The sequence below is a fragment of the Danio rerio genome, chromosome 2 (assembly GCF_052040795.2).
Source record: "Danio rerio strain M-AB ecotype USA chromosome 2, GRCz13ab, whole genome shotgun sequence".
Taxonomy (NCBI): Eukaryota; Metazoa; Chordata; class Actinopteri; order Cypriniformes; family Danionidae; genus Danio; species Danio rerio.
The window spans coordinates 16,578,713-16,606,301 of NC_141022.1; the positions used below are offsets into that span (position 1 = coordinate 16,578,713).

The 27,589-nt window shown below is 38.1% G+C and overlaps 2 protein-coding genes and 1 long non-coding RNA gene across 4 annotated transcripts in view; 2 read left to right on the forward strand and 1 right to left on the reverse strand.

Annotated features, from left to right (window-relative positions):
* Positions 1 to 27,589, reverse strand: part of pde4bb (phosphodiesterase 4B, cAMP-specific b) — a 158,009-nt gene that overhangs the window by 124,763 nt on the left and 5,657 nt on the right. For both annotated transcript variants that reach the window (XM_087240574.1, XM_087240575.1), the window contains one exon: positions 8,999 to 9,124. In XM_087240574.1, the coding sequence (XP_087096700.1) occupies positions 8,999 to 9,040 (42 nt within the window). In that variant the 5' untranslated portion in view covers positions 9,041 to 9,124. The remainder of the gene's footprint in view (positions 1 to 8,998; positions 9,125 to 27,589) is intronic.
* On the forward strand, positions 6,750 to 8,918 carry LOC141377936 (uncharacterized). Its single transcript, XR_015478337.1, has 3 exons — positions 6,750 to 7,017; positions 7,520 to 7,698; positions 7,806 to 8,918. It is a non-coding gene; the product is annotated as an uncharacterized LOC141377936 (long non-coding RNA).
* Positions 24,136 to 25,200, forward strand: LOC147837033 (E3 SUMO-protein ligase ZBED1-like). Its single transcript, XM_087241789.1, has one exon. It carries the CDS (start codon positions 24,212 to 24,214, stop codon positions 24,788 to 24,790), a length of 579 nt encoding a protein of 192 aa, XP_087097915.1. The 5' UTR covers positions 24,136 to 24,211; the 3' UTR covers positions 24,791 to 25,200.

Here is a 27,589-nt window from a genome sequence, read left to right on the forward strand (position 1 = left end):
ATATAAGCTGTGTATACCAGAGATTAGCCAATCTTTACAGGAATCCCTCCCTCTCGCTCAGAGTTATTGGAGTTCAATAGCGCAATGTGTTACATACAAACACCCCCATGTGTAAAGTTTAGACACTGCATAGACCTAGGCCTACGGTGTGTTATAGATTGCATATTTTGAATGACAGCAAGACATGCTATTTAGTTTTTATTGTGAAATATATACACATATACCACTACACAATACTGGTGGCGTAGCTGTTTATCTGAATTAGACTAAGCGTGTTTTTTATAAATAATATTATAAATTAAAAACAAGCCACCTTTTGAATATTTTGAGTATATATATATATATATATATATATATATATATATATATATATATATATATATATATATATATATATATATATATATATACACACAGTTTAATGGAGTTTTAATAGTTTTAATAACTCATTTCTATTAACTGATTTATTTTATCTTTACCATGATGAAAGTTAATAATATTTTACTTGATATTTATCAAGACACTTCTATACAGCTTAAAGTGATATTTAAGGGCTTAACCTGGTTAATTAGGTTAAAAGGCAGGTTAGGGTAATTAAGCAAGTTATTGTAAAATAATGCTTTGTTCTTTAGGCAATCCACAAACTATATAGTTTAAAGGCGCTAATAATTTTGTCCTTAAAATGGTGTTTAAAAACTTAAAAACCATTTTCATTCTAGCCCATATAAAACAAATAAGACTTTCTCCAGAAGTAAAAAAGCTATATATATATATATATATATATATATATATATATATATATATAAGTAATTTTAGTGCATTTTAAATGTAAAAATAACGATTGTTTATTAAACAATTGCTAACACAATATGTAACACAAATATACTTCATTTTCATATCATAGCCTTTTTAAACAAAACATGCGATGCGGTTGAAAATTTGGGTGGACCAGTGCAAAAGGTTAGTCTAGAACCCCTGGGCCTATTTCAAATTTTCCATTTATGTCTAAAATATTTTTTTAAAAATTGTGTTTGCTCAATTAAGCTAATTTCTACAGATGAAGAAGGTTTTTGAAAGGGTTTTAGTCAGGTTTCAGGTCTCATGATAGTACAGAAACTCCACTAGAGAAAATAACCAACGATTCACTCTTAGCTGCTGACTGAGGCTGCATCTTGCTACTAGTTTTACTTGACCTCAGTGCTGCATTTCACACTATAGATTATGATATTCTCATAGATCGCTTTACCTTTAAAGGTGTCCAGGGACAGACTTTACAATTGTTTAAGTCATACTTAACTGTTCCCCTTCGGGGGGGAACTTCAGCACTATAAGTGGATTTGATGTTCTAAATCCACGTATGGGAGATTCGGTTCAGAAGCTACTTGTCTGAAAGAGTATTGAACGGGCCAATGAAAGCCCAGCGTAAGCTTGCGCAGGTGTGCTGCATCGCCAATTAACTGAGCATATAAGCACACCTGGCGCCAGCAGACGCTATCCTTTTCGCTTCAGAGACTTTTCTGATCGAGCTTCATGAGGGTTCCTCTTGCTGTCTTAAGCCACATCAAGCGAACGAGTGTCTCCCGGTCCAGAGCGAGTCCACGCAGCAGCAGACGGTCGAGCTGGGTTTTCTCCCTTGCCTGGCGTCCCTTTGGGTGATATTCTCATAGATCGCTTTTAAATCGCACCCTTTGGGTGCGTATTGTTGCAGTTTTCTTAAAAGAGCAACACAGTCGTGCAGCACGTCCTTTTCAGGATGGCGCTTCGACTGTGCGTTTCCGGTTGCGGGGGTTTCCTGGCTCCGGATGATGGGCACGATCACTGCATTACATGTTTGGGGGTCCAGCATGTTAATGTGGTGCTCGGGGGCGGTTTATGTCGTCACTGCGATGCCATGACCGTCGCGCAGTTAAGATCGCGGCTAACTTTCGTAAGAGAGCGAGCCACCCCAGTCGCCTCCTGCTCTGCAGCGGGCGCTCGGGCAGATCTGAGGGTTCCAGCGAGAGATAATCCGCCACCTCAGGGCTCGCGGACCTCTCGCTCCTCCAAGCGCTCCATCCAAGCTTCGGGTACTGGGAGTGATCCGTCTAATCAGATGGTAGCTCTCACACTTGCTGACACCGGAGATCAGATGTCCCCCGTGGCATCGGAGGGTGGGCTTTCATTGTCCGACGATGATCCGGACCCGCTCGCCCCCTTCGGGCAGGTGAGCGCTGTCAAAACGGATACTAAAACGGACGTGTTAGCCGTGCTTTCCCGGGCTGCTTCGGCCGTGGGTTGGAGATGGTTCATCCCCCAGCTCCGCGGCCGGACCGACTAGAGGGGCGTTCCCTTCTTCCCGGCGACGCACAGTAGGCTCACGCGGTCTTAAAGGGCACTTTTTTCTACTCGTGCTGCGTGTCCCTCCACCCTCACCACTCTTGGTGGTGGAGCGGCCAGGGGATATGTGGCGATTCCTCAGGTTGAGTGCGAGATGTCAATTAATCCGGGCGGCGCCTCTTCTTGGCGGGGTCCGCCTCATCTCCCATCCAAAGCCTGTAAGTTTCTGCTCCTCGGAGTCAGAGCTTGAAAAGCTACGAACCAGGCTGCTTCCGCCTTGCAAGCGATAGCCACCTACCAGCGCTACCAAGTGCAGGCGCTGGCCGAGCTGCACGAGGGTGGGTCCAACCCAGGCTTATGAGCTTTGCACCGCAGCCGACTAAGCTCTTCGGACTACTAAGTCCGCTGCGTGTGCTTTGGGGAGGACGATGTCCACACTAGTGGTCCAGGAGCGCCACCCCTAACTAAAACTTGGCTGATATGCACGAAGTTAACAAAGTCCGCTTTCTTGACTCACCCATATCCCAAGCTGGTCAGCAACACAGTCTGCGAATTCACCCAGGAATTCGAGGCAGTGAGAGAGCAGTCCGATGGGTGATGTCTTATCGTCGGCCCCGTAAGCCCGCTTCGCTTGCCGTGCCATCCATACCTGCTCCTCGCTGAAGGCGCCCGCCTACGAGAGCTGCACCGCCCCCGCACTCGCCTCTGGGGAGCCGTGTGTCACGGGCATGCAGCTGCGGGCCTGTGGGTAGGTGCCCAGCAGCATTGCCATATCAATCGCCTAGAGCTGTTGGCAGTGTTCCTTGCCCTCCGCCGTTTTTCTCCGGTGCTGGAGCAGCAACACGTGCTGGTCAGGACGGACAGTACGGCGGCGGCAGCATATATCAACCGCATGGGGGGTATGCACTCTCGCTGCACCCGCGGAGTCACCCGCGGCTGAAGTCACATCCCAGGTATGCTCAACCGTGCAGCCGATGCGCTCTCACGGCAGCGACGGCCCTCCCATGGCAGATCCCTTTGAGAGAGGACCTACTTTCTCAGGGACAAGGCACCACCTGGCACCCTCGCCCCGATCTCTGGAACCTCCACGTGTGGTCCATAGACGCGAGGAAGACTTAGGTAGCCTGCCGCCCGCGGTGGTTGATACCATCACTATACTGAATATACTGTCGTATTTTCCTAGAATTATCTAGACGCTAGCGACTCCCAAAAAATATATCTATTCCGTAAAGCTTCTTTGAAGTGGGAATAAGTTAGGGCCAAGGGCACGTTGGAGGACCACGCCTTCCATGATTTGGTTGCGTCACGCTTGCCTGACTGCCCTCTCATCGGAGGCGTTGGTGAGGTGCAGTCATTATGGTGCTTTCAATGGACTCCCATACGTGGATTTAGAACATCAAATCCACTTATAGTGCTGAAGTTCCCCCTGAAGGGGAACTTTCGAGGTTACTAAAGTAACCCTTCGTTTCCCGAGGAGGGGAACGGAAGCACTACACTCCGTCACCATAATAACTGTCCCTTAGCTGTTAAAAGTCTCTTCAGCTTAAAAAGGATAGCGTCTGCTGGCGCCAGGTGTGCTTATATGCTCAGTTAATTGGCGATGCAGCACACCTGCGCAAGCTTACGCTGCCAATTCATTGCTTTCATTGGCCCGTTCAATACTCTTTCAGACAAGTAGCTTCTGAACCGAATCTCCCATACGTGGATTTAGAACATCAAATCCACTTTTAGTGCTTCCGCTCCCCTCCTCGGGGAACGAAGGGTTACTTTAGTAACCTCGAACGTTACCAGTTTAAATATGAACTGACAACTTTCACAAGTTAGGTCAGTGCAGTATGGGGTGCCTCTAAGATCTCTTTTAGGCCCTTTGTTGTACTTGATCGGATTCGGACCTCCCAATCACAACTCAGATCCATCCATCCATCCATCCATCCATCCATCTTTTTTTAGAAATATTATCTTCACCTTTATTTATATTGTGTTGTCATTTTGGCTTAGTCACTGTCTGTTGCTATACGTGTGCAATCATTCATTCCCTTTCTTCATGTAGCTCTACAGAGGTTTGGTAGAAAGACTGGTAGGTAAGTGGGTCAAGTGACATTAGTGGTGGTCAAAGCGAGGCTTCATTAAACACTGAAACGATCAAGAAAATGTGTCGAAGCTTCAAAACATTTTAAAACCTGCACTATACACTATTAATGTTGCTGAGGGACAATGTGAGAGACAACCATCAAGTTATAATATAAATATTAAAAAATAGGGAAAAATAGTACTTATTTTTCCAGTTTACAAAAGCTACCTTTAAAGTTGTTGGATTTGCCATCAGTCTGACTCCTGGTTGTTGGTGTGTGTGACTAACTGTAAGTGCTTGTGTGTGAATGCCAGCACAACTCTGATTGGCAAATGATGGAAATGTACTCTATCTAAGCCAATGATCAGTTACACCACATTCACAGTCACACCAATCTTCAGCACTGGTTGGTTATATGTCCCGCCCCAGCCTGAAAACACATACGTACGCACCCACCTCAGAGAAAGAGAGGTTTAATGGCTAAGACAGAAACTACTTGTGCTAAAACCGCTTTAGTGTTCTCAATTATAGTAATGTCATTTATTGCCATTGTAACAGGTGAAACAGTAATTCATTTGATCATTGATAAAAAAGTATTGTCATTAGTTACGCTGTTTATTTATTGCGCTGTTATTCCCATAACTGGTGATTGCTGCATTTACATTAAACTGTAAACCATATGTTCTGATCAAGGTCATGTGTAGTAATCAGAAAATAACATGGATTTTTCACAGTTCAAACGGTTTGGCACTGTACATTGAACTACTGTTCTATTTTTGCACATTTACAACATCAATAACATTGACTGCACAAATACTGCCTGCAGCACAGATGTGACCTGATTGTCCAGCTGCAAAAAGTTTCAGACACTGAATCAAAATAAAGAGTGCAACAATTTGGTGCAGGAATAATTAATTTTTATTTTATTTTATATGTTTATACTTTTTTAATTCACATGCAGAAAACAACATGGTCAAACTGATCGCTGTTTACCACAAAACAAAACAAAAACTCAATTTGTCTATCCATGTCATGTCTATAAACTGAACATTTAATACACATGCCTATGACACACAAAATCATGTATCTGTAGGTTACACAGAAATTTGACAAATTCTACATTGTAGTGGTGTACCCAAATCAGAATTTTAAATTGTTGAATCTAAATTTTCAAATCTTCTCTGTAGTTTTTTAAAATTTTAAAGTTATTTTGAAAAAAAAAAAAAGATTTGTAAACGTTGTAAACTCATAACACATTAAACCCACAATGTACAGAACATTACACAAAGGATATGAAAGAGTTTTTAGAAACTTAAAAATTAAGAAATAACTGCAGAAATGAAAACGCTGTAGTTAATTTGCTAATCATATTTAAAAACATGTTTGGAGCACAACATCAATGTGCAGTAAAAAAAATGTAATTTTAAATAATTTTAATGAATTACATTTAAATCGAAAATATAGCTACCTTTCTAATAAATAACAAAGTAATTTTATTAAATTCAGAGTCTTTCTAATAAATATAGAAAGAACATATTTAATACTGAAAAAAATTGGACAACACTGAGATCGATAAATGAAGTAAAAATAAAGAATCTATTAAAATGACGAAAGTATAGCCACAATGCTTTTTTATTTTTGTCTTTTCGACGACATAAACGAATGCTAAATTGTCAAGACAGTTGCTTTAGACAAAGTTGTGCACTTTCTTTTGAGGATGTATCAGCCACAGAAGGGACCCCGCAAGGATGGTGAGTATTAACAGTTTATTGCAGAGGATGGCAGTAGTAACAGATAATGTTGAGGCTTGATGGCGATGACTGGTGAATAGCATATGGTAACAGCAACGGAGGAGACCAAACACAGGGGAGACTACGATGATCAGACATGAAACCAGGAGAAGCTGAACATCATCCGGCCAGCCGGATTGTTGTGCCAGGAACAGGAAACTGTACGAATGGTCCTCGAGGCTGCTTTCCCCTCCACTTTATCATCAGGATGAGGAACTCAGGGGTGTAAATGGAATCTATGAGTAAGCTAAGGGAAGGAAAAAGAAAAGACTGGGGGCAAAAAGGACTATAAAAATAAAACGACGGGAAAACACGCCACAAAATTTTTCTTTAGGTCTGGTATTATCTAACACCTGGGTTCACTTCAGAAAGTCAAAGGATAAATTTATTAATAAACACTCTCATGGAAGAACACAGAAATTACATGGGGTGAAAACAAGTATCAACGTAGAAAGAATACCAGACAAAGACTAAACTAAACTAAGGGGTATAAATACACATGAACATGATGACAATAATTACACACAGGGGAGAAACACAGGTGAAACTCATGAGACTGTCTGGTGGCGGGAAAACAGAACAAAGGAACACATGGTGAAAGTCACCTGATGAACACAAAACCTAACAAACAAATTTGTAGCTGTTTTTGTTGCATGTGTCTTCAACGCAAATGAGATAGTTTTACCTGACAATTGTTCCCAGGTGCCTGTCAAATGTGACAGAATACACAAAAAGCAAAACAGTTCTGGCTTGAAGAAATTGTTGAAAAAATGTACTCTGGTGTCAGTGATGATTCAAAGGAGTGAGGTTCCATCCATTGACTCGGTTGCAGATATATTTGTGAGTGTGTGCACGTGCATGTGTGTGTATGTGTGTGTGTGTGTGTGTTTAAATCATATAAACACATACTGCTCAACATGAGTAGTTACCAAACATCTTTCGAAATAGAAAGATAATACACTTAAATTCATGTGAAATTGTAAAAAAATTACAAAGTGTCGATAAGATTTTGTATACTTTTTTGTTTCTCTTGAATTTAGCTGTTTTTAATTTTTTTGTTAATATTTTTCTATAACATAAATTTGGGTGTACAAATTTTGGACCATTATCATTAGTTATTTTGTTAGATAAGCTCCAGATTTGGCTGCAATACTGACTGATGTAGAGTATGCACAAAATATAATATGGTAAATCTTCCTATTAAAATTATTTATCTATATCAGAGATATATGGGAGTGTACTCGTATGTTGAGCACTATGTATGTATATATATATATGCAATTTGTGTTAATACATATAGACTAGGGATTATCACAGTAATCGATTACCCGTAAACCGAAAGGGAGCGTTGGACGAGGGTCTCACCACTCCCAGAGTAAGAGTCAGGAGCCATCCCAGCAAAGGTCGAGGCAGTCATCACCCTCTGCCAGGGGCCGAAGCTTGCTACCATCTGCCAAAAAGTGTAGCGGAGGAGAAAAGAGGAGCATTCTACCAGATGCTGGAGCCATTGCCGGACACTGAGTAACCAAACCCCAAGAATTTTTTTTTGCTCTTTCTTTTGCTCTCCCCTTTCTCTGTCTCTCCTTATCTTTCCATCTCCTTTTGTCTGACCTGTCTTTTCTTCCCAGGTCTCATAGGTGCTGTGTCATCTCCTTTGTCATCCGCTTCATTACAGTCATCTCTGGATATTTTGCACTGGAACCACTCACTGTGGGATCATCTGGAGTGCTTTTAGTGAAACACGCATGTCTCACAGCTAGGAAGCTCTATGCACTCTTTTATGTTCATAGGTCAAAGTTTAACAGTGTAATTGGAAAAAAACAATAAAAGAACAAACGCAGTCGGCTGCACTGGTTAGACATGTTGGATGGATGTGTGGGAACTGATGTCACAGGATTGATGAAGTGGTTTTGACTGACACCTCATGTCTGTAGGAGAATTTGGAGATGTATCTGCACAAACACCGGTTATGTACTGACTGCAATAAAGATTCCTGGCCATAAGGAAGTAGAAGGTGGAGAACCGATGAACTTTTAAATAATTTTAATAAAAAAAAACAAAAAACTGGTGGCAGCTACTCACGGAGACCACCGCCAAATTGAAATCGAAACCAAACACAAGTGTCCAGGCCTGGTCCTCTCTCATCTTTTACATTTAAGATCAACCAGATCTCCTCCAAGTGACTTGGGACAGGTGGCGAGCACAGGTGACAGTCATTAGCACTCACATCAGCAGCTTCGCATGCCCTTATGGCTCTCAGCCCTAGCTCACTTGCCACACATGCAGTATAACTACTGCCAAGAAGTTACTAGTATTGTTTTTTTTTTTTTTAATACTGGCAAACTTTAGAAGTTTAACAAACTTTGCCAACTTTTTTTCTGCTACCTTGATGAAATCTTATGGACTAATTTATAATTTGTTAATGTAATGTTTTAATGTTTTTTTCAACATGTTTTGCTATTTAAACAGGTATTGTAAGGCAGTGGTTCTCAATCCTGGGTTATTAACTCATATAATTTTAAGGGTTATTTAAATCATACAAACATGTAATTTGCATAGAAATCACATCTTGAGCACATTACCTATTGAATTGAACAGGCTTTCAAACTAATTGTATAGAAGTTTTGTATATGTAGTACGTAGACAAAACTTGTACGTCGCAAATCATTTTTCAACTTCTGTGCCAATTAGAGTGCGGAAGAAATAAATCACAACATAAAAGTAACTTCTATTATTGAATTGAACAATTTTTTTAACTTTCAATGTCTCAGATCATTAGGTGGCTTAGCATTGTTATTTAAATGAATGTAAAATATCTCACATCAACTGGTGTCACTGCCAAAACACTCCGGCTCTTCCTCATCTTCTCTGCTGGCAGCTACAGCTCGGAAGGTTTTTCTGTCTCCTGGAACTTTCTTCTGACATAAAAATGAACTTCTGCAGTGAGCTGTAACCAGAGGGAAAAAAATTAATTCAATTCACCTTTATTTGTATATCGCTTTTACAATGTAGATTTAGCTCAGTTTAGCTCAGTTCAGTGTGGTTTAATAATCACTACTGAGAGTCCAAACACTGAAGAGAAAATCAATCGATGCGCAGCTCTAAAGATTCCGTAACCATGCAAGCCAGTGTCAACAACAAAAAAAAACATAACTTCATAAAACCAATAGGCTGATTTCTTAATAAAATTTGACTATTTCCTCAAGTTTTATGTTCATTTTCTGTGATAAAATAACAAACAAATATTTAATTATAACCTGCATCCCAATTTTTATATATATCCAAGCAGTCATAAATAGTCAAGAACTTCAATTTGACATTAAAAGTGTAGGTATGCGCCCCCTCAAAGATTAAAACTGCCCACAACGTGTTGGATATGGATAAAAATTAAGAACTACAAACATAGATGCATGAGATTGTTCAAAATAGTAATACACTGATAAATTCGCTGAGGTGATTTTGGGGCCCCTAAAATGTTTTGACAAGTACTGACTTATTTCAGCTAATTATTACAGTATTGGCCAACGTGTTTTTTTTTGTTTTGTTTTGTTTTTTGTGTTCAGCACAAACTGTGCAACAATAAAATGTGAGAAAGATTAATGTACATGCTTGCGTTTTTAGAAACAAAATATTTATAAATAATAATTATGTGGGGTTAGTGTGTTTTTGAAAAAAATGTAGCGGAAACTAGGTAAAAAAAAAACACTTACATATGTTTTATATGATTTACATTTTGTAAAGTCAGTTTTTGGATCAGTGCTGCTGTATGCATGAGAGTGACAATGGCCATGAATATTTTACACCTGGAGAGTCAAAAGACACTACCCCACTGGCTAATGTGTATCCATCAAGGACAGCCTAAATTAACACTGTGATAAGACTCAAACATCTTTTTTATTGTAATTGCTCTATAATTACAAACTATTGTACAAAAATACACTGTAAAGTCAATGTCCAGCTGCAAAAGCTTTCCCAAACAATTTATAAATGCTTGTTGTATTTCTTGCTGCATTATAACCATGTAAACCTTATGGGTAAACAATGTAGCACGATTGCCTCACAGCAAGAAGGTCACTGGTTCGAGTCTCGGCTAGGTCAGTTGGCATTTCTGTGTGGAGTTTGCATGTTCTCACGTGTTCGTGTGGGTTTCTTTTAGGTGCTCTGGTTTCCCCCACAGTCCAAAGATATGTGGTACAGGTAAATTGGGTAATCTAAATTGTTCATCATCATTTTGACCATTTTTAAATTGTGTAGTGTAATAACATCTCAGTAATAACATCTCTGGATCATGAACCCAAAGCTGCATGCTCGTTGCACACAACAGGGTTACCATAAAAGTCAACATAAAGTCAGCATCATGTGATAATTGAGTCCAGCTGCACTATGCCACTGCATCAAAACTGCCTCCACAAATGAGCTAAAATACATGAATCCGTGAAGTAAGGGAGTGCCCAGAAGTTAGAAAGTTGTATTGTGATGCCAAAACTTAGACCAGAAAAAAAAAAGAAATAATAAAAAGTAATAAAAAAGAAAATAAATATAATATTCTGAATGGCATCTTGTGTATAGGAGCAGTAGGAACCAGCTACTTTGCGTCATTTGCCATGCCATGAAAGACAGGGCTGGCTGTGTAAAAGTAAAAGAGGCATATTGTCAGAGTGGGCTAATGCAAATGGTTGAGCAGCACTAACCAAGCTGGTAGCAGTGGAGCAATCACTGATGTGAATAAAGAGCCACACTTTGTGAGAAAGAAAATGCTCTTCACATGGAGGAGCATGCTGTTTTATTATTTGACTCAAGACTTTAGTTATTTGTATTTTGATGCCCTTAGCCCAAATGCAGACAGAAAATTGTCTGTAATGAGGACAAATTGAGATATAAAACCATGTGTTCTTCAAAGCAAAAGCTGCAAAACAATCCTGAAGATGATCGTATGTTCTTCTGCATAAGCATTCTGATTGGCATATTGTGCATAATATAGCTACTCAAAAGTACAAAAAATTAGAATCTGTCATAGCTCTTATGGGAAAATGTATTACGTAAAAAATGTCAGTTGCAGGGAATGGCTTGACTGCATCTTTCTTCATCTCTTCATTAAAGACAGGGGTGGCTGGTGTAAACAATAAAATGCAAACACCAGCAACTGGAAGCCATCTGGTGATTTCAATTGCTTTGAGGCTAATGCACCTGTGGTGGGGCAGCAAACATGAGTGAGAGCACCTAAGCTGGGAAACAGCAGAGGTGAGTAAAATGTAGTGCTTACTATGTGCCCGGGATTGAAGCCTGAAGGATTGATAAACTGGAGGCTTGAAAGAAAGAAGTCTGATATGCTTAAAAAAAAGTTTGAAATGGTGTCCCTCAAACAGGACAAAAAAGCAGTCTTGTCAATATTGGAGGCTTCATCTCAATGACGCTTTGTAATACGTTGCCAGACGATGTAGGTGTAGACACTGGAGGTGTATGCCTTTGCAGAGAGCTAATTATGTGGTGACAACCAGCAGCTTATGTCATCTTTTGCCAAGATAGATTGGTTCAAAGCAATAGTTCAAAGCAATGTGCGGCTACTTCACTGTTGAGAACTTCTGGTTAAAGTTCTCAGAAAAATTCTCGTATCCCCATGTAATCACCAAGTTTATGTTTCATGTTATTGTTGGCTACAAAGTAATATCACTGCTGAAAAGGCAGCATATGCTGGCAAGGCATGTATTGATGCCGGTATGCTGGTCTCAATACTGGTCTTGCTGCTCTCAGTGCTGGTCAGGCAATCCACTGAGTGTTAGTCTCCACCAACAATATTACTATTTTGAACTTTAATTGTATAAATAGTTAATTTGTGTTTGGCTTTCTCTGTTTCAATAACAATTAATAATTTAATTCTAGTTGCTCTTATCAATTTTATTGATAGAATTAACATTTATAAATCATTTAACTCTATTACTAATTTATTTATTAATTTTAATTTATTTGTGAATTTTATTCATTAATTTAATTTCTTTTTGGCTTAGTCCCTTTATTAATCCAGAAGGGAGAACATGCTAACTCCATACAGAAACGCCAACTGACCCAGCCAAGGCTCGAACCAGCAACCTTCTTGCTGTGATCCGACAGCACTACCTACTGTGCAACTTCATCGCTTTTTTGAATTTCATTTAAAAAAAAAAAAATTTTTTTTAGGTATTCAATTTCTTTCACAGGACAGTGCTCCTGGTGCTTGGCTGATGCAATTGGACATCCAATGGCACGTTGGTAAGTTGGGATCGCAGTAGTGAGTGTTTGTTGAAGTTGTTGAAGTTGAGTGTAAATGCCCTCACAGTGTGTTATGGTATCAAAAGCAGCACAGAGAAAACACTGAGAACAGCCAAAGGTGTGTCAAGCGAAAACACTAGGCAGCAACCAATCACTGTGAAAAGTAGACAAGATGAGAAGTTTTTTGATTACTCAGCTGAAATCACTTACATGTAGGCTACTTTGAGAATGAATGCCTGTGTCTATGCATTGAGTATTTCTTGCACGTGTGACTATGCATGTGTGATAAACTTGTAAACAAACTGTCTACCACAATGATTAAAACGTGCATGCTCAGCTGTAAATCTGACAAGCCCCGGAGCTGTGGTGTTGTAGCATTGCCAGCAGGACTGAGAGCAGATTTCACAATGTAGTGGAAACGTACCATAATGGTGCATTTGCATTGTTATGTTGGGAGCACAGCAAACAATTTCAGGTCATTCATATGGAAGTTGAGTGTAAATGCCCATGCAATGCAGAAATTCGGTCTGTCATGAGAAAGCGCTGAAATGAGTGCTGAAATCAGAATGCTTCAGAGGTGGGACCAAGTCATTGTTTGGCAAGTCACAAGTAAGTCTCAATTCATTGCCCTCAAGTCCCGAGTCAAGTCCCGAGTCAAGACAGGCAAGTCCCGAGTCAAGTCCCAAGTCAAAGGCAACAAGTCTCAAGTCAAGTCCAAAGTCCTATTGTTTGATTTTCGAGTCTTTTCGAGTCTTTTTAACAGAAAAATGAACTGTAAACAGATTATGTATGGTTGTAAGATCTGTATTTATTAAACAAACCTTTTTTTATGAAAGAACATTGCTCAGATATATAAAAACACAAATGTAATTTTCTGAAAAAGTGCTAAACAGTGCTGCATCTTGTCTACACAGCACATTGCACAAGAACGAGTTCCACTACAATAGAGTCCATTTTGCCTCACATCACACAGAAATTGCAGGTCTACTGCTGTCTAGTTCATTAAGTTTAGTTGTGCTATGTTATGTCTTCTGTGATCAACTTGTGATTAACTAAAACTACATAAAATGCAATGTAAAATTGTGGCACATATTCTAAATGAAGTTGGCTACTTTATACAAACATTAACGTTGTTTTTTTCACATAACAATGAAGAACTTTGATCTCTACCTTGTGTGACGCTCGTGCACCGATTTCCTCTGTGGACAAAACTGCTTGCGAGCTCTGAAATATACGCTGCTCACGCGCAAATTTTCTCGCTCTCAAATATGCACTGCTCACGCACACATTTTCCTGCGTGCTCTCAGAGATTATATACAGATTTTGAGTCTTGTGTTTCCTCTTCCTTTCGTGCTTTTTTATATGATTTATATTGAGGGACTATTTATTAACAAAAACCAAAATACTAAAATAGACTTACATATTAAATTTTTAATCTAATAAACCATAAAATTTTGGCTGTATGTTTTATGATGAGATATTTCCAGTTACAAACACTTAAAGACACAGAGAATAGATGTTGGATGTAAAGAATGTATTTTGTTTTACAAACATTTATTAATCATCCGAAAGGTGTACCATACTAATCAAATAAAAAAAAACATTTAAACAAAAATATAACTAATGCAAGCAGAAATGTAACTGTGATAAAAATAAGGAAAAACTTGATTAGGTATTATAGCCTACTGTACTATTCACTCTTTAAATAAATCTCACTATCAATCCCATTTTATCATGGCAACTAAAATAAAATGAACACGTCTCTGCTGTCTTCCACATTATTTATGAGATTGTGGAGGACATTTTCCATGTCATCCTCTTCATTTTGAGGAAAAGCTGTTCCACAGGGCCCCTGAACACATCTATTGGCATGGACAGTGTTTTGAACAGTACTATAGTAAAGTACTTTAATTAATTTGTTGGGGTCATATTATAGTTGCTTTGGTAACACAAGTGTAATATAAACAAATTACCCAGTGCTGTAGTTTTTTACAATATAGGGTATATTATACTACAATTCACCACACTTTACTGTAGAAAAACTACACTCTGTATTTTATCAGTTCACTATTCTTAATACTACAGTATGCTGAAGCATTCATTAACAACTTGTAAATAATACTAGGCTTAAACATAGGCAGTATACCTTATTCTCAAAAACACTAGCATTTATTATAGAATTTACCTTAACCTCATAGTTTTTAATGTATTGTTACTAAATAGTGTAGCAATATATAAACCATATTAACATTCTGGAATAATCAATTTACCAGGAGGATCTCTGGAGAGCAAAAGCAGGAAAGGTTTGAGGCGCCAGTGTGGACAAAAGTCAAGCAAACGCAGTGAGACTGAATACGTGCACGAGAGACCAGCCAATCAGATTGAAGTACCTGCCCACTGGTGAAAGTAATGTCAGAGCCAATCAGATTTTTCTTTCTTTTCATAAAGAACGGGGTTCAAATCCCACTTAGGCACTTGTAAACTATCATTTTAGACCATTTTGTCAAAAATCCCTACTGAAAAAAACAGCTTGAACCAGCCTAGGCTGGTTTTAGCTGGTCGACCAGGCTGGTTTTAGAGGGGTTTTGGTCATTTCCAGGCTGGTTTCCAGCCATTTTCAGCCTAGTCTTATCTGGGCAGGCTGGGAGATGACCAGCTAAAACCAGCTTGACCAGCCTAGCCAGGCTGGGAGCCCAGCCAAAACCAGCTATGTCCAGCTTAAACCAGGCTGGTCAAGCTGGTTTTAGCTGGATTTTGCTGGTCAATTCAATTCAATTCAGCTTTATTTGTATAGCGCTTTTACAATGTAGATTGTGTCAAAGCAGCTTCACATAAATGGTCATAGTAACTGGAACAGTGTGGTTCAGTAACTGGAACAGTGTGGTTCAGGTTTTAGTGTTTAAGTTCAGTTCAGTTCAGTTTAGCTCAGTTCAGTTTCCAGCCTGACCAGCTAAGACCAGGCTGGAAATGGCTGGAAACCAGCCTAGAAATTACCAAAACCCCTCTAAAACCAGCCTGGTCGACCAGCTAAAGCCAGCTTACCAGCCTAGGCTGGTTTAAGCTGGATTTTTCTGCAGGGATATTGTAATGTTTAACAATTTATTAGAGCCACAAATTATCTAAAACTTGTTTTCATGTTTGAATAGGCAATAAATGTGCTAAATAAATTAAAATAGAAATACCCACAGTGAAACAGTTATATAAATTTAAATATTAGTTTAAATACATTCATAGTGGTTTTAAATATATTTTAATATGTAAAGTAGAGTTCAAATTCAACAAACTGAATAAAACAAGTCTTCGTTTTTAGTTTATTTAAAAACAATTACAAATGGAGTAATTCAACTCACAATTAAATGATCTCATTGAGTGATGGAATAATAAAGGTAAAACTTTAATTGAATGATCAGTCAAGTGTTTTCCAATGAAATCTGTTAAAATAAGAGTCCTACAAAACAGGAACAAAGACACTCATGAAACGAAATGTGATTGTCAATTGTATTTTTTATTAGATGGTTGGTTTTAAGTACCTTAAAAATAGTAGATAAGCCTTAAATATAGAGGGGGAAATACAGAAAAACAAACAAACAGAAATTCAACAATATAGATGCATTACATTACAATCTCGCAATAAAAAATTAATTAAAAACCATATAGAGGAATAAAATATTGCTAAGAGGCATAACATCAACAATAATACAAATACTTTTAAGGTTTTAAATACTAAATAAAATTAATAGTATCAATCCAAAATATGAAAAAGGTAACACTTTACAATAAGGTTGTATTAATTAATTAAGTTTATCTATGTACTAATGTGAACAAACAATGCAGTGAAGTACAGTTACAAATCATTACAGTATTCATTAATTAATGGAAATAAAATTATTGGTTAACCTTTGTTAAATCACAGTGCATTAACATTAATGTTAACAAGCATACCTTTAAATTGTAATTATGCAATAGTAAATGTTAAACTATAATTAATAAAGGTTTAAAAGTATAGTTCATTATTAGTTTATGTTAGTACATAGATTAACTAAAAAAAACCTTATTGCAAAATGTTACCAAAAAATAACAAAACACTTTTTTCACAGTTTTAAGAGCTTTAAAAATAAATTATATATATCTAGTTATTATGGCATGTAATTATTATTACTACTAATTAAATAGTTAGAAAATACTGTCAGAGGATGGGCAATACACAAAAATAAAACATAATATGCGCATTGACACAAACGACCAAGTGCAAAAACATAAATTACAGCCATGTTCATTCATAATTATGTGAAATAAATGACGAGAGGGTAAGTTTGGTTAAAAAAACTGAAGTTCATTGACTTATGCACAACAGTAAAATAATGCTTTTGCACAACAGTAACACATTGCGAGTAGTTAAGTATCTTACCTTTGACAGATGTTGTAAATCCGCTGAATAAAACAAAAGGAGTAGATCGCGGATGTGTTTATTTCACTCTCTGAGTCAGAATGAAAATGGCATCTTCAAATTTCCCGCTGGTGCAAAAACACGGAAGTGCGCCACAAAGCGCTAGTGGTCGAAAGTATGCGCGCATGCTTTCTGTCTCACACACACACACACAGAGAGATAGAGCGCTCCGTGTCAACATACTTTTTATCTTTGGGCTTTTTATAGAAAGTAGCAAGTCTTTACAAGTCAATAGGCGCAAGTCCAAGTGAAAGTCCGAGTCATTTATGTTCAAGTCCAAGTCGAGTTGCAAGTCTTTTCATATTTTGTCAAGTCGAGTCTGAAGTCATCAAATTCATGACTCGAGTCTGACTCGAGTCCAAGTCACATGACTCGAGTCCACACCTCTGGAATGCTTTGCCATATTTCAACTTCCTGCACATGCCAAGCAAAAAATCGCAGGCAGCAACCAATTGCTGTAAAAAGTAGGCAATTGCAAGATGAAGTATATTTCTTCATATTTTTTGCAAAACTGGAGCCACAAAACAATTAACAACAAACTGATAATAGACAATACATCATATAATACACAATAAAATGTACATTTAAACAATTTGATAATTTTAACAAGGACTTTTTTTTATAAAAAACAGCCCAGTTTCAAACAACTGAACATTAAACAATATTGTTTAAAACAATACACTTTAAGTGTAATTTATGTGAGTCGGATCCCACCCGAAATCGATTGCCTTTTTGTATAATAACATAATAACAACAATATGATTGATTAGCATTTTGTTATAACTCACCCACACGCATTTATACTATGTACACTAATTACATGTTGATGAGTATAAGCTTTTGAACACGTGCAATAAAAAGATCTCTGATCTCCCAGCCAACAGGTCATGACAGGCGCTCATCCCTCGTGTTTGCGGCAAGGGCAGCGTTTGCTCGGCTAAACTAACTTGTGCCCCTGGCTAAATTAAAAAAGCTAATTTTAATCACATTGGATTAAATCAATATTTTTTCTCTTTGAAATTATTCAAAAATAATATCTAAATTCTTATAATAACATTGATTAGATTACAGACATTTTTAAGTAATTTCAAAGCAAAAAAATGCCCTAAAATCAGTCAATTAATTTTATTAAACAAAGTGAATATTTTAATATAAATGAAATCTACAAGGCCACAGAATGATTTTTTACAGTGTATCAACTGTCATGTGTGCGCCATGCCGCGGCTCTGAGTGGCGCATCCGATGTGTGACGCCTTTAAGAAGCAACAAGGCATGCATCAAAAGCACCCAAAAATACATGTTGTGTCACACCATCTCTAAATATTTAATTGTAAACAGCTTTGAGGGATACAGATGTCAGCGATGTCAGATGTTTATTCTTGTTGCTTATAGGCAAAGCGCGCAGTACGGCGAATGCGGTGAGTGACTCCATTCTTTAACACGCATGATTGCATTCATCTATTTTGCTTAAACTAAGCATTCTAAAGTATGGCTACATTTTACAAGCAAGGATTCTGACACACCAACATGCAGCATATGCTTTACAAAAGTTGTGTGTAAGAGGAGAACACGTCAAACTTATGAAATGTGGGGCTCATGGAATCAACTTAAAGGTGAGGTATGGACTGTCTTTGACAGCTTGTGACATTATCTGGCACTTTCAGTGAGTATGTTTACATGGACACCAATACTCTGATATTAATATGATTAAGACAATACTCTGATCAAGAGTCTACCACGTAAACAGTTATTTTTATTATCTTAAAGGACCACAGACACAAACTGTGCTATATCATGTAACTGGGAAACATGAATGTAACATTCAAGAAGCAACTAATGTAATCACCTGAATCTTATGAATATTATTGTCTTATCCAGATTAAGGCAAATCATTAGGTCAATGATGTCCATGTAAAAGTAGTCACAAGCCCCAAAACCAGAAAAAAAGCTTTCCCCAGGTTAGTAGCAAGCTAATGTAATGTTAATAGAATAATGCAAATCTTGCATTCATGCCAACAAACATATGATCAAAAGAAATATATTAATGCAATTAAAATATAAAATATGAATAGATGTTTACTTTAAACTTATTCGCAATATATATATATATATATATATATATATATATATATATATATATATATATATATATATACACACATATATATATATATATATATATATATATATATATATATATATATATATATATATATATACATATATTGTTCAGTTATAATGATAATATCTATAATTTTTTTTATTATTAAATTATTTTGTGGCTCAAAAGTATTAGTTTAGGCACCATTTTGGCACAGGTACCTTTTTAAAAGTATCGATTTAGCACCAATATCGAAATAACCCCAAACGATACCCAACCCTAGGGCTCTATTTTGACGGTCCATGAGCAAAGTGCAGGGCGCAAACGCATTCAGGGCATGTCAAAATCTACTTTTGCTAATTTAAGGATGGAAAAATCCACTTTGTGCCGTGGTACATGGTCTAAAAGGGTTGCGCTTATTTTCTTAATGAGTTATAGGTGCAGTGTTTTGAGAAAAAAACAATCAGAGTCTCATCTCCCATTCCCTTTAAGATTCTGTTGCATCGCGCCATGGTGCATTTGCTATTTACATGACATAAAATACGTGTAAGTGGAAAAACTAAGCATTTTACTAGCAAGAAAACACTTAAACAGAGCATCTACAGCGCGAGAATGAGATTAATTATTAACTTTCACTTTTGCTCTTGTGGATAGGAAAACCTTAAACGCACAGACATCAATTAGCCTATAAATAATAATTTCACAAGCACAAATATTAGTTTCAAAACTATTTCTAAATTAAGTTTTAATTTCCAGCAAATGAATAAATGAACAATAATAACGAAGTGTGCTCAAAAAACTGAGTTATATCCTAATAAACATGCTATGCCCCATGTGGTCTAAAACCTGACAGGTTTTTTAATAAAACAAGTATAAATAACATAATAAATAATACTGCAAATAATAACATTCTACAAAAGCAAATTGTTATAAATGAACTGAAAAAGCCTCCTAAGATGAAGAAGGCATGAAGGCAGTATTTTTTATATTCATGTAGGCTAGAAAATAATATGTTTTGCAATATTTTAATCCTTTATATTTATATCCATATATATTCTTATTATATCCTATATATATATATATATATATATATATATATATATATATATATATATATATATATATATATATATATATATAAATATCCTTAATATTTTTATTATTTTTCATATGTAAAGATATTTGCGTATTGCTCTACATTTTGTGTTTATTAAGCAGTGTGTAAGCAAGGCGCACAACTAACCCGCTCTGCGCTGGACAATAGACTGGCTTTAATCTGGTCTATTAAAAAATCTATTATAGTTTCTCAAAATAGCATTGCGCCAGCAATACACCTCAACACGAGATGCAGGGCGCTATGTTGAGTCGGCATGAGGAGGAACTATCAGCTGCAAGGCACGCTGTGGAGAGCTTGTCAGCCCAAGTCACCGAGCTCAATGCTCAGCTACGGAGCCTGCGGTGTGAGTCAACCCGACTGTGTTAAAATAGTCGTTATCATATAGACAAGTCTAAATGGAGGACTTGTTCCAAAGCGCCAACCCTGCAACTATACGGGACTAAGGCCAAAGAAGAAGATGCTGAGGGGGATCTATTTAATTTGTATCTAACTGTAATTCCCACTCCTGTCCAGCTGATGGCGATTGCCCTTGTTTTGTCTCCTCTTTGTCACCGCTGCATACAGTTGCAAAAATCTCACAGCAGCTGTAAATAGTTGTGATATTAATAATAAAGTGTAAATAATAAGTGATGCAGTGGACGATGAAGAACAGACAAAAATCCTCAGTCGCCGACAGCTGTTGTTACAGGCCAACCAAGCGGCAACAAGACGGTCAGGTGGTTTGGAGTGCGTTGTGAGCACCATGCACAACCGAACGCAGAGGGGTGAAGCCTCGCCCCTGGTGCTGATGGAGTGCGTGCTGCAGTATTTTTTCCCGGTGAAACGAGTGCTTGCAAGACCGGGAAATCCCACATTCAGAAAATCCAGCAAACTTCTGATCGCTTCCTTAGGAGAAATGTTTCCTAACTACAAAACGCTGGCTGAAGTACGTGGCGCAACCCAGATAGCAGGTAGTAATCGGCCCGAGCTCAACTGCCCTTCGGCGCCTCCGGCTCCGACTCGGCATCGGCGAGTGTTATCCGGGCTGAGTATGGCCCGCAGCTCGCTCTCGCACATGCGTTTGTGATGCGGCTTTAAAGCACTGGCCAGATTCCTGTTAACCATATCTGGCCCGAGTCTGTCTGTAGAGCCCTGGCTGCTTCTGACAAGGACTCTTGACGGAGAAACTGTAATCTTGTCTCCAATAGTGTGCAGTGAACATATATTTGTATGTCAAGGATTTGATCTTCTCTCCAATAGTGTGCAGTGAACATATATTTGGTAAAGTGTGCAGTGAATATGCAGTAAATATCTCCAATTGTGTACAAGTGTGCAAGTAAACATATATTGTTTAACATATGCAATGTGTGCAAGAAAACATATATTGTTTAACATATGCAATGAACATGTTATTCTGTATAATCATATTAATATGTGTACAATTAAGTGTGAAGTGAAGGTATAACAGTAAGAGCAAGCCTAGTAGTTAGCTGAGTACATGTAAACTTTAAACCAGCACCTAAAGGGCAAACAGCCAAGAATATACCTGAGTTCAAAAGGCACACAGCCAAAAATATAGCAGGTTCACAGCACAAGACCATATCTGTGGGAAAGTCTGCAACACTACATGTATAAAAGCAAGACAGGGAGACAGAGAGGCAGAGGTTTATGGAGAGACATTTGTTTGTCTGTTAGCCTCTCGTTTTTATTGTCTGGCAATAAATCCATCTTTTGAAATCAAGACCCACTGACTCGATTGCTGATTGAAAGACAAGGAACAGAACACGACACTCTCCATTGTGGCAGCAAAACGCAGCTTCAGCCTCCAGAACAAATTTGAAACGGTCACGAGAAGTCGACTTTCTGAGGCAAAGACACAGAATTTACCCGGGGCCTTCTGGATGTGGCAAAGGAGGCCTCGGAACAGCAGCCTGCAGCCCAATGTTCTTTCATGGAGCATGTGAAACAAATGAGGGAGAAAAACGACTGTGTCAAGCCTTTAGTTTGGGAATACCTCGTCACAGTGGAACCCCGCCAGTCCTACGCCACCCAACCTGCTCTGAGCTGTGATTGAACCGGCGACCTTCTGCATGGAAGTCAGGTGCTCTAGCAAGGAGGCTAAAGACCATGGCCTCTAGCGTCTGTCGCTAGAGCACCTTTAGAGGTCAGAGGAGTGAGGTTTAACAGCACAGCACACACTAGCTGGCCTGCGTTACAACAGCGCAATATTCCTGAGGCTTGTGGGCAGGCTATTAAAGAGGGGGTAAAACTAGAACCATCATGCACCCCATGGCCCTGCCCAATCATAATGTTCCCAAAACCTGACGCTGACGACCTCCTTTATATCTGGGCAGCTTCTGCAGGTCTGTCAGGGGTCACTTCTCATCCATCTCCTATTTCGGGATTCAGGGTGTGTGACAAGCATCTCGTGGAGTCATCAGCGTCAACCTGGAAAATGAGGAGTATCAGCACAAACTCAGCCAGATGGAGAGACACATCCCCATGAGACTGAGCACTAACGCTGGTGACCAAACAGCCACCCCGGAGCCCTACACGGATAACTCTCCCCTAAAGAGAGCGAACACACCACACACCGGAGCACCATCCATGACTCCACTTGTTTGTCACAATTGTAAATAAATCCACCTGTATATATATATATATATATATATATATATATATATATATATATATATATATATATATATATATATATATATATTAGGGCTGTCAAAAATAACGCGTTAACAACATTAATAATTTTTTGCTGTTAATTGCGTCACTTTTTTTTTTACACATTTCATGCATGAGCAGTGTGACAAATTATTTGGGGAGCTAGAGGCAAGATGGAGCAAGATGAGCATGATGGGCCTATGGACGGATTCAAATATAAAAAGAATGCTGATGAGACAGTTAACAAGTTCAAGGTTTTTTGCAAGATTTATAACAAGGAGTTTGAATTTCACCGGAGCTGTTCAAGCATGAAGTACCATGTCAACACCAAACAAGCGTTTGCTGGGTCGTCAAGTTTAGCAGGTAATTTGCGACAGACCACGCTGAAATTTCGCAGGCCATTAACAAAATCAACCTCTGATAATTTGACCAACACAATAGCATAATCGATTGCAAAGGATTGTAGAATCATTAGCATTGTAGAAGACTCGGGTTTCATGGATGTTTTGCAAGTGGCGTCTCAAGACTCATCCTATAAGCCACCGTCAAGAGCCAAAGTTATGACGAAAATCCACGAGCTCTATGTAAGCAGTAAAAAAAATTATCCCCCTGACAGGAGACCATTGGACATCAATGAGTAACAACAATTACCTCGGAGTAACTGCACATTACATCAGTGAAATGTGGGAACTGAAGTCTTTTGCGGTGACTATATTAAAAACTGAGAAGCGTCATTTTGTGGAGGCTCGTAAAGAACAGTTCCTTTCTGTTGCACATAAGTGGGACATCGAGGAAAAAACGAAAACCATTGGGACTGACAGTGCAAGCAACATGGTTGCCACAATTTGACTTACACGCTATGAACACATGAACTGTGTCGCTCACATGCTGCAGAGATGTGTCACAGTGAGTCTTGCTGACAGCGGCTTTGCGAATGCTTTGGTCAAGGCTCGCAAAGTTGTCTGTCATTTTTTGCACAGCCTAGCAAATGCTGCGAAGCTTCAAGCACAGCAAGTCAGCCTGGGAAAGAAGGAAGAGCCATTGATCCAGGACGTGCAACACGTTGGAACTCGACGCTGGAAATGTTCAAGCGCTTGAGTAGCAATAAAGAGGCTGTCATCGCAGCCCTAGACAATAAGGAGCACAAACTTGTTTTGCCGACCGCAGCAGAGTGGGATAAACTGCAGAGGCTGGAGACACTTCTAGAGCCATGCAGGTAAATCAGTCTGTAGCAATCAATTCACATTGCTTTGATTATTTTCTGAAATAAATTAAACCAAGTTAAATATCGATAATATGTATGTAAAAAGATAATAATGATGATGGGGGGGGGGTGCGTGCGTGCGTGTGTTTGTGTGTGTGTGTGTCTTTTTGTGTGTCTGTGTGTGTGTTTAGGTATATAACTGAGGGTAGGGAGGCCTGTGTCTCCTGTTCTGTGGTACTACCTTCTCTCTGCCACTTGCATCTCAAGATGGAAGCCTGTGGTGAGGACCATGCATATGTGCTGAGCTTTAAGACCAAGTTCAAGGAGGACCTCGCATCCCGTCAAGAACAGCTCAACAATGCATGGCTCCAGATTGCTACAGTATTGGATCCTCATTTCAAAGACTTGAAATGCCTGCCCAAGACAGACAGAGAAGAGGTGTGGACCACACTTGAAGGGATGCTGCAACAACTATCACCCAAAAAGTTTTCACAGGCACATGATGATGGGCCACCCAGGAAGAAAATCAGCCTTCTGCAAATGGGCTCAGATTCAGAATCAGAAGATGACGAGGTCCAACCTGCCATACACAGGTACAGAGCAGAGCTCACAATTAAATTGGAGGACTGCCCCTTGAGGTGGTGGGCATCTCATTCAGGACCCCATGAGAAGCTGGCCTCACTAGCTCAAAAATATCTACCCACTCCTGCAACCACTGTTCCCTGTGAACGACTTTTCTTAGTTGCAGGTCACATTGTGAACAAGAAAAGGTCAGCTTTACTTTCAGAAAATGTTAACAAGTTAGTTTGCCTCAGCAACTCGATGAAAGATGATAAAGCTCAGTAGATTTATAGTTAGATGTTATAGTTAGGCTTGCTTGAACAACTGGATTAAAGAATGGAGGTAAAGGAAAATGGATTGTTCTTTTAGTTTGATTTAAAAGTTTTACTGAAAACATTGTTTTCCCACACAAAAACGCAACAGATGACTCAAAATGTGCATAATAAAAATGTGGTAGGCAGGGGTAGTTGCAAATAGTGATTAATCCTGATTAATCCACTGAAAGTTCTAATAAAAAAAATGTAATTATTTGACAGCCCTATTTAAAATGCTTAGTTTAAACTAATTTGATGAACTTGACCATGCATGTTGATGAATCTAAAGGGATCCTTCGCTCACCGAGTGCACTGTATTGCACTAGGTGTGTGTGTTTGTAGTCCACTTAGAATCCAACATGGAAATCATTTTTGTTTGTTTTTGACACTTATTGTTTTGAAATTCAAATGGCACGCACATGCCTGTGTTTTATTTCTGTAATATTCGTGATTAATCAAGATTAATTATGATTAATTTTGTTTCGTGATTAATCATGATTAATTAAAAAAAGTGTGAATAATTAGTTTATATATATATATATATATATATATATATATATATAATATATATATATATATATATATATTAGTGCTCTCAAAATTAGTGCATTAACGCATTGTTAATTTTAAATATTTAACGCGTTAAAAAAAATTAACGCAATTAACACAGTTGCAGGTCTTTTGTTTTTTTTTTTTACTTTCTGTTGTGACATTTTGCAGGAACAGAAACGAAAAATGAAAAAAAAAACTAATCGTTCTAAACAGAAACATTTACAGTTAACCGGTTTAAAATTTTATTTTATCATTCTCTTTATTATATGAATTTGGGAGACAAAAGGCATTAATTTAAAGCATGTGTACAAACGCGACGGTGATGCATACAACGTAAGATGCCCGTGAAGAAGACGCCATAAGCAAGAGTCATTTCTGATGCGACGAGCTTGTCTTACTGAGAACCTGCTCTTTCATGTACAAAGGTATGTTTTGTTTTAAGTTATTGTTACTAAAACTTGTATTTATACTAAATCAATTATTGATTATCGATTGTTTTTAAGATGGGTCTCCATAAAAAAAATCCTTTTGTTAATATTTATCTTATGACAAATCATCTAATAAATCGATCTGTAATAATGAAGGATGAGGGGCAGATCATTAACATGACAGATAAAGTTTTGAGCGATATGATATATTATCAAACCACTAGGGATGTAACAATATTGTAAATATCGTCATACCGCAATAGTAATTAAATAGTAATAAAATAGAATTTTCAATATTATCGTAGGCGCATGACTAGGGTTGTAACAATATACCGGTATGACGGTCTACCACGATTTGAACGTGCACGATTATCATACCATGAACAATTGCATATCAACGGTTTTAACCCTTAAAGACCGAGACAGCCGTCCGCGGCTAAAAATGAGTGTTGCTCTTAAATGTTTAATAACTTTTGATCCGCTGATCCGATTCATACAATTCAAAGATTAGCATAAAGAAGAGAATCTCAGCTTTCCAGTGCTTTTCCGGACTTTCAGAGGCTCCGGAATCAGTGCGGTTACGTCATCAAAAATTGACAACGCTGATTTGACAAAGAAACGCTCGTCACTGTGTCTCCGGACAAACCTGACATGATACATTGATGCATTGTCCCTCCTCCATGCCCAGATTGGTTCAAACTCGCTATATCACAACCAATAAGCATAGGTTTCACTTTTGTTTGTGGACCAACACTGAGCTTTTTGAACAACACGGAATGAGAGATAGGCATACATTTCTGCGCGGCTAAATAAAACGCAAAAAAAAAAAAGTTTTGCATGAAATAATTCTCATACTAAGTACTTTTGCATGCACAGCAGCACAGAAACATGACAAAACAGTGACACAGCAAAGACGAACTGCTGCTCTTGCTGTTTTCAAAAGACACAAATGAAGGTGCAGCTGTTTGTCTGCATTGCATACAACCACATCCAAATCCATATCCACAGACAACCATATCCATGCTGGCACATAAAACCTAAGGATGTTCCATATTGAATCTAGTTTCGTTATGTAACTATTTATAGTATAGTAAATATTTATATCTATTTTTACTGAGGATTTGCACCATGTTTATTTGGACTTTGACACATTATTTATTATTTTCTTATTTTTTTATTTGTTCATTGTACAAGTGGACACATTCTCTCACCTCAGCGGTCAAGATTAAGTCCTGAAAATCTCAACATGCTTACATTTCTTCATCACAACCTAGACTGAAAAAAACAACACTTTAAAAACATGTTTACAGCCATAAACTTGGTATTGCACTTTTGGTCTCCCATTTATCCTGCTTATAAGGAAGGACAGTTTAAGTTTATTTTTGTCTAATCTTAAAAGACCTTGCTTGTTTATTCCTTCTAATTTAATTTATTAAAATGGGAGATTTTTCAGTTTATTTTTATAAAAGACTTCTATAGTTCTATTAAAATGGTTCTTTCAAAAGTTTGTTGAAATAAAACCTTTGTTCTATCAGAAAACGTGTTCTTAATCTTTTCAGGGTCTTTGCTATGAGAATTACTATTTAATACCGTATACCGCGAAACCGTCAAACTGTGGTATTGTTTTAGACGATTATCATACCGTAAAAAATTCATACCGTTACAACCCTACGCATGACTCAATAAAACTATATTTCTGAGAAAAGTTTGCTTAGGCGAATGAAGCGAACGGGAGGTAGCGGGAACTACAATTCCCATCAGACAACGGGCAATGAATATTTCTTCACAGA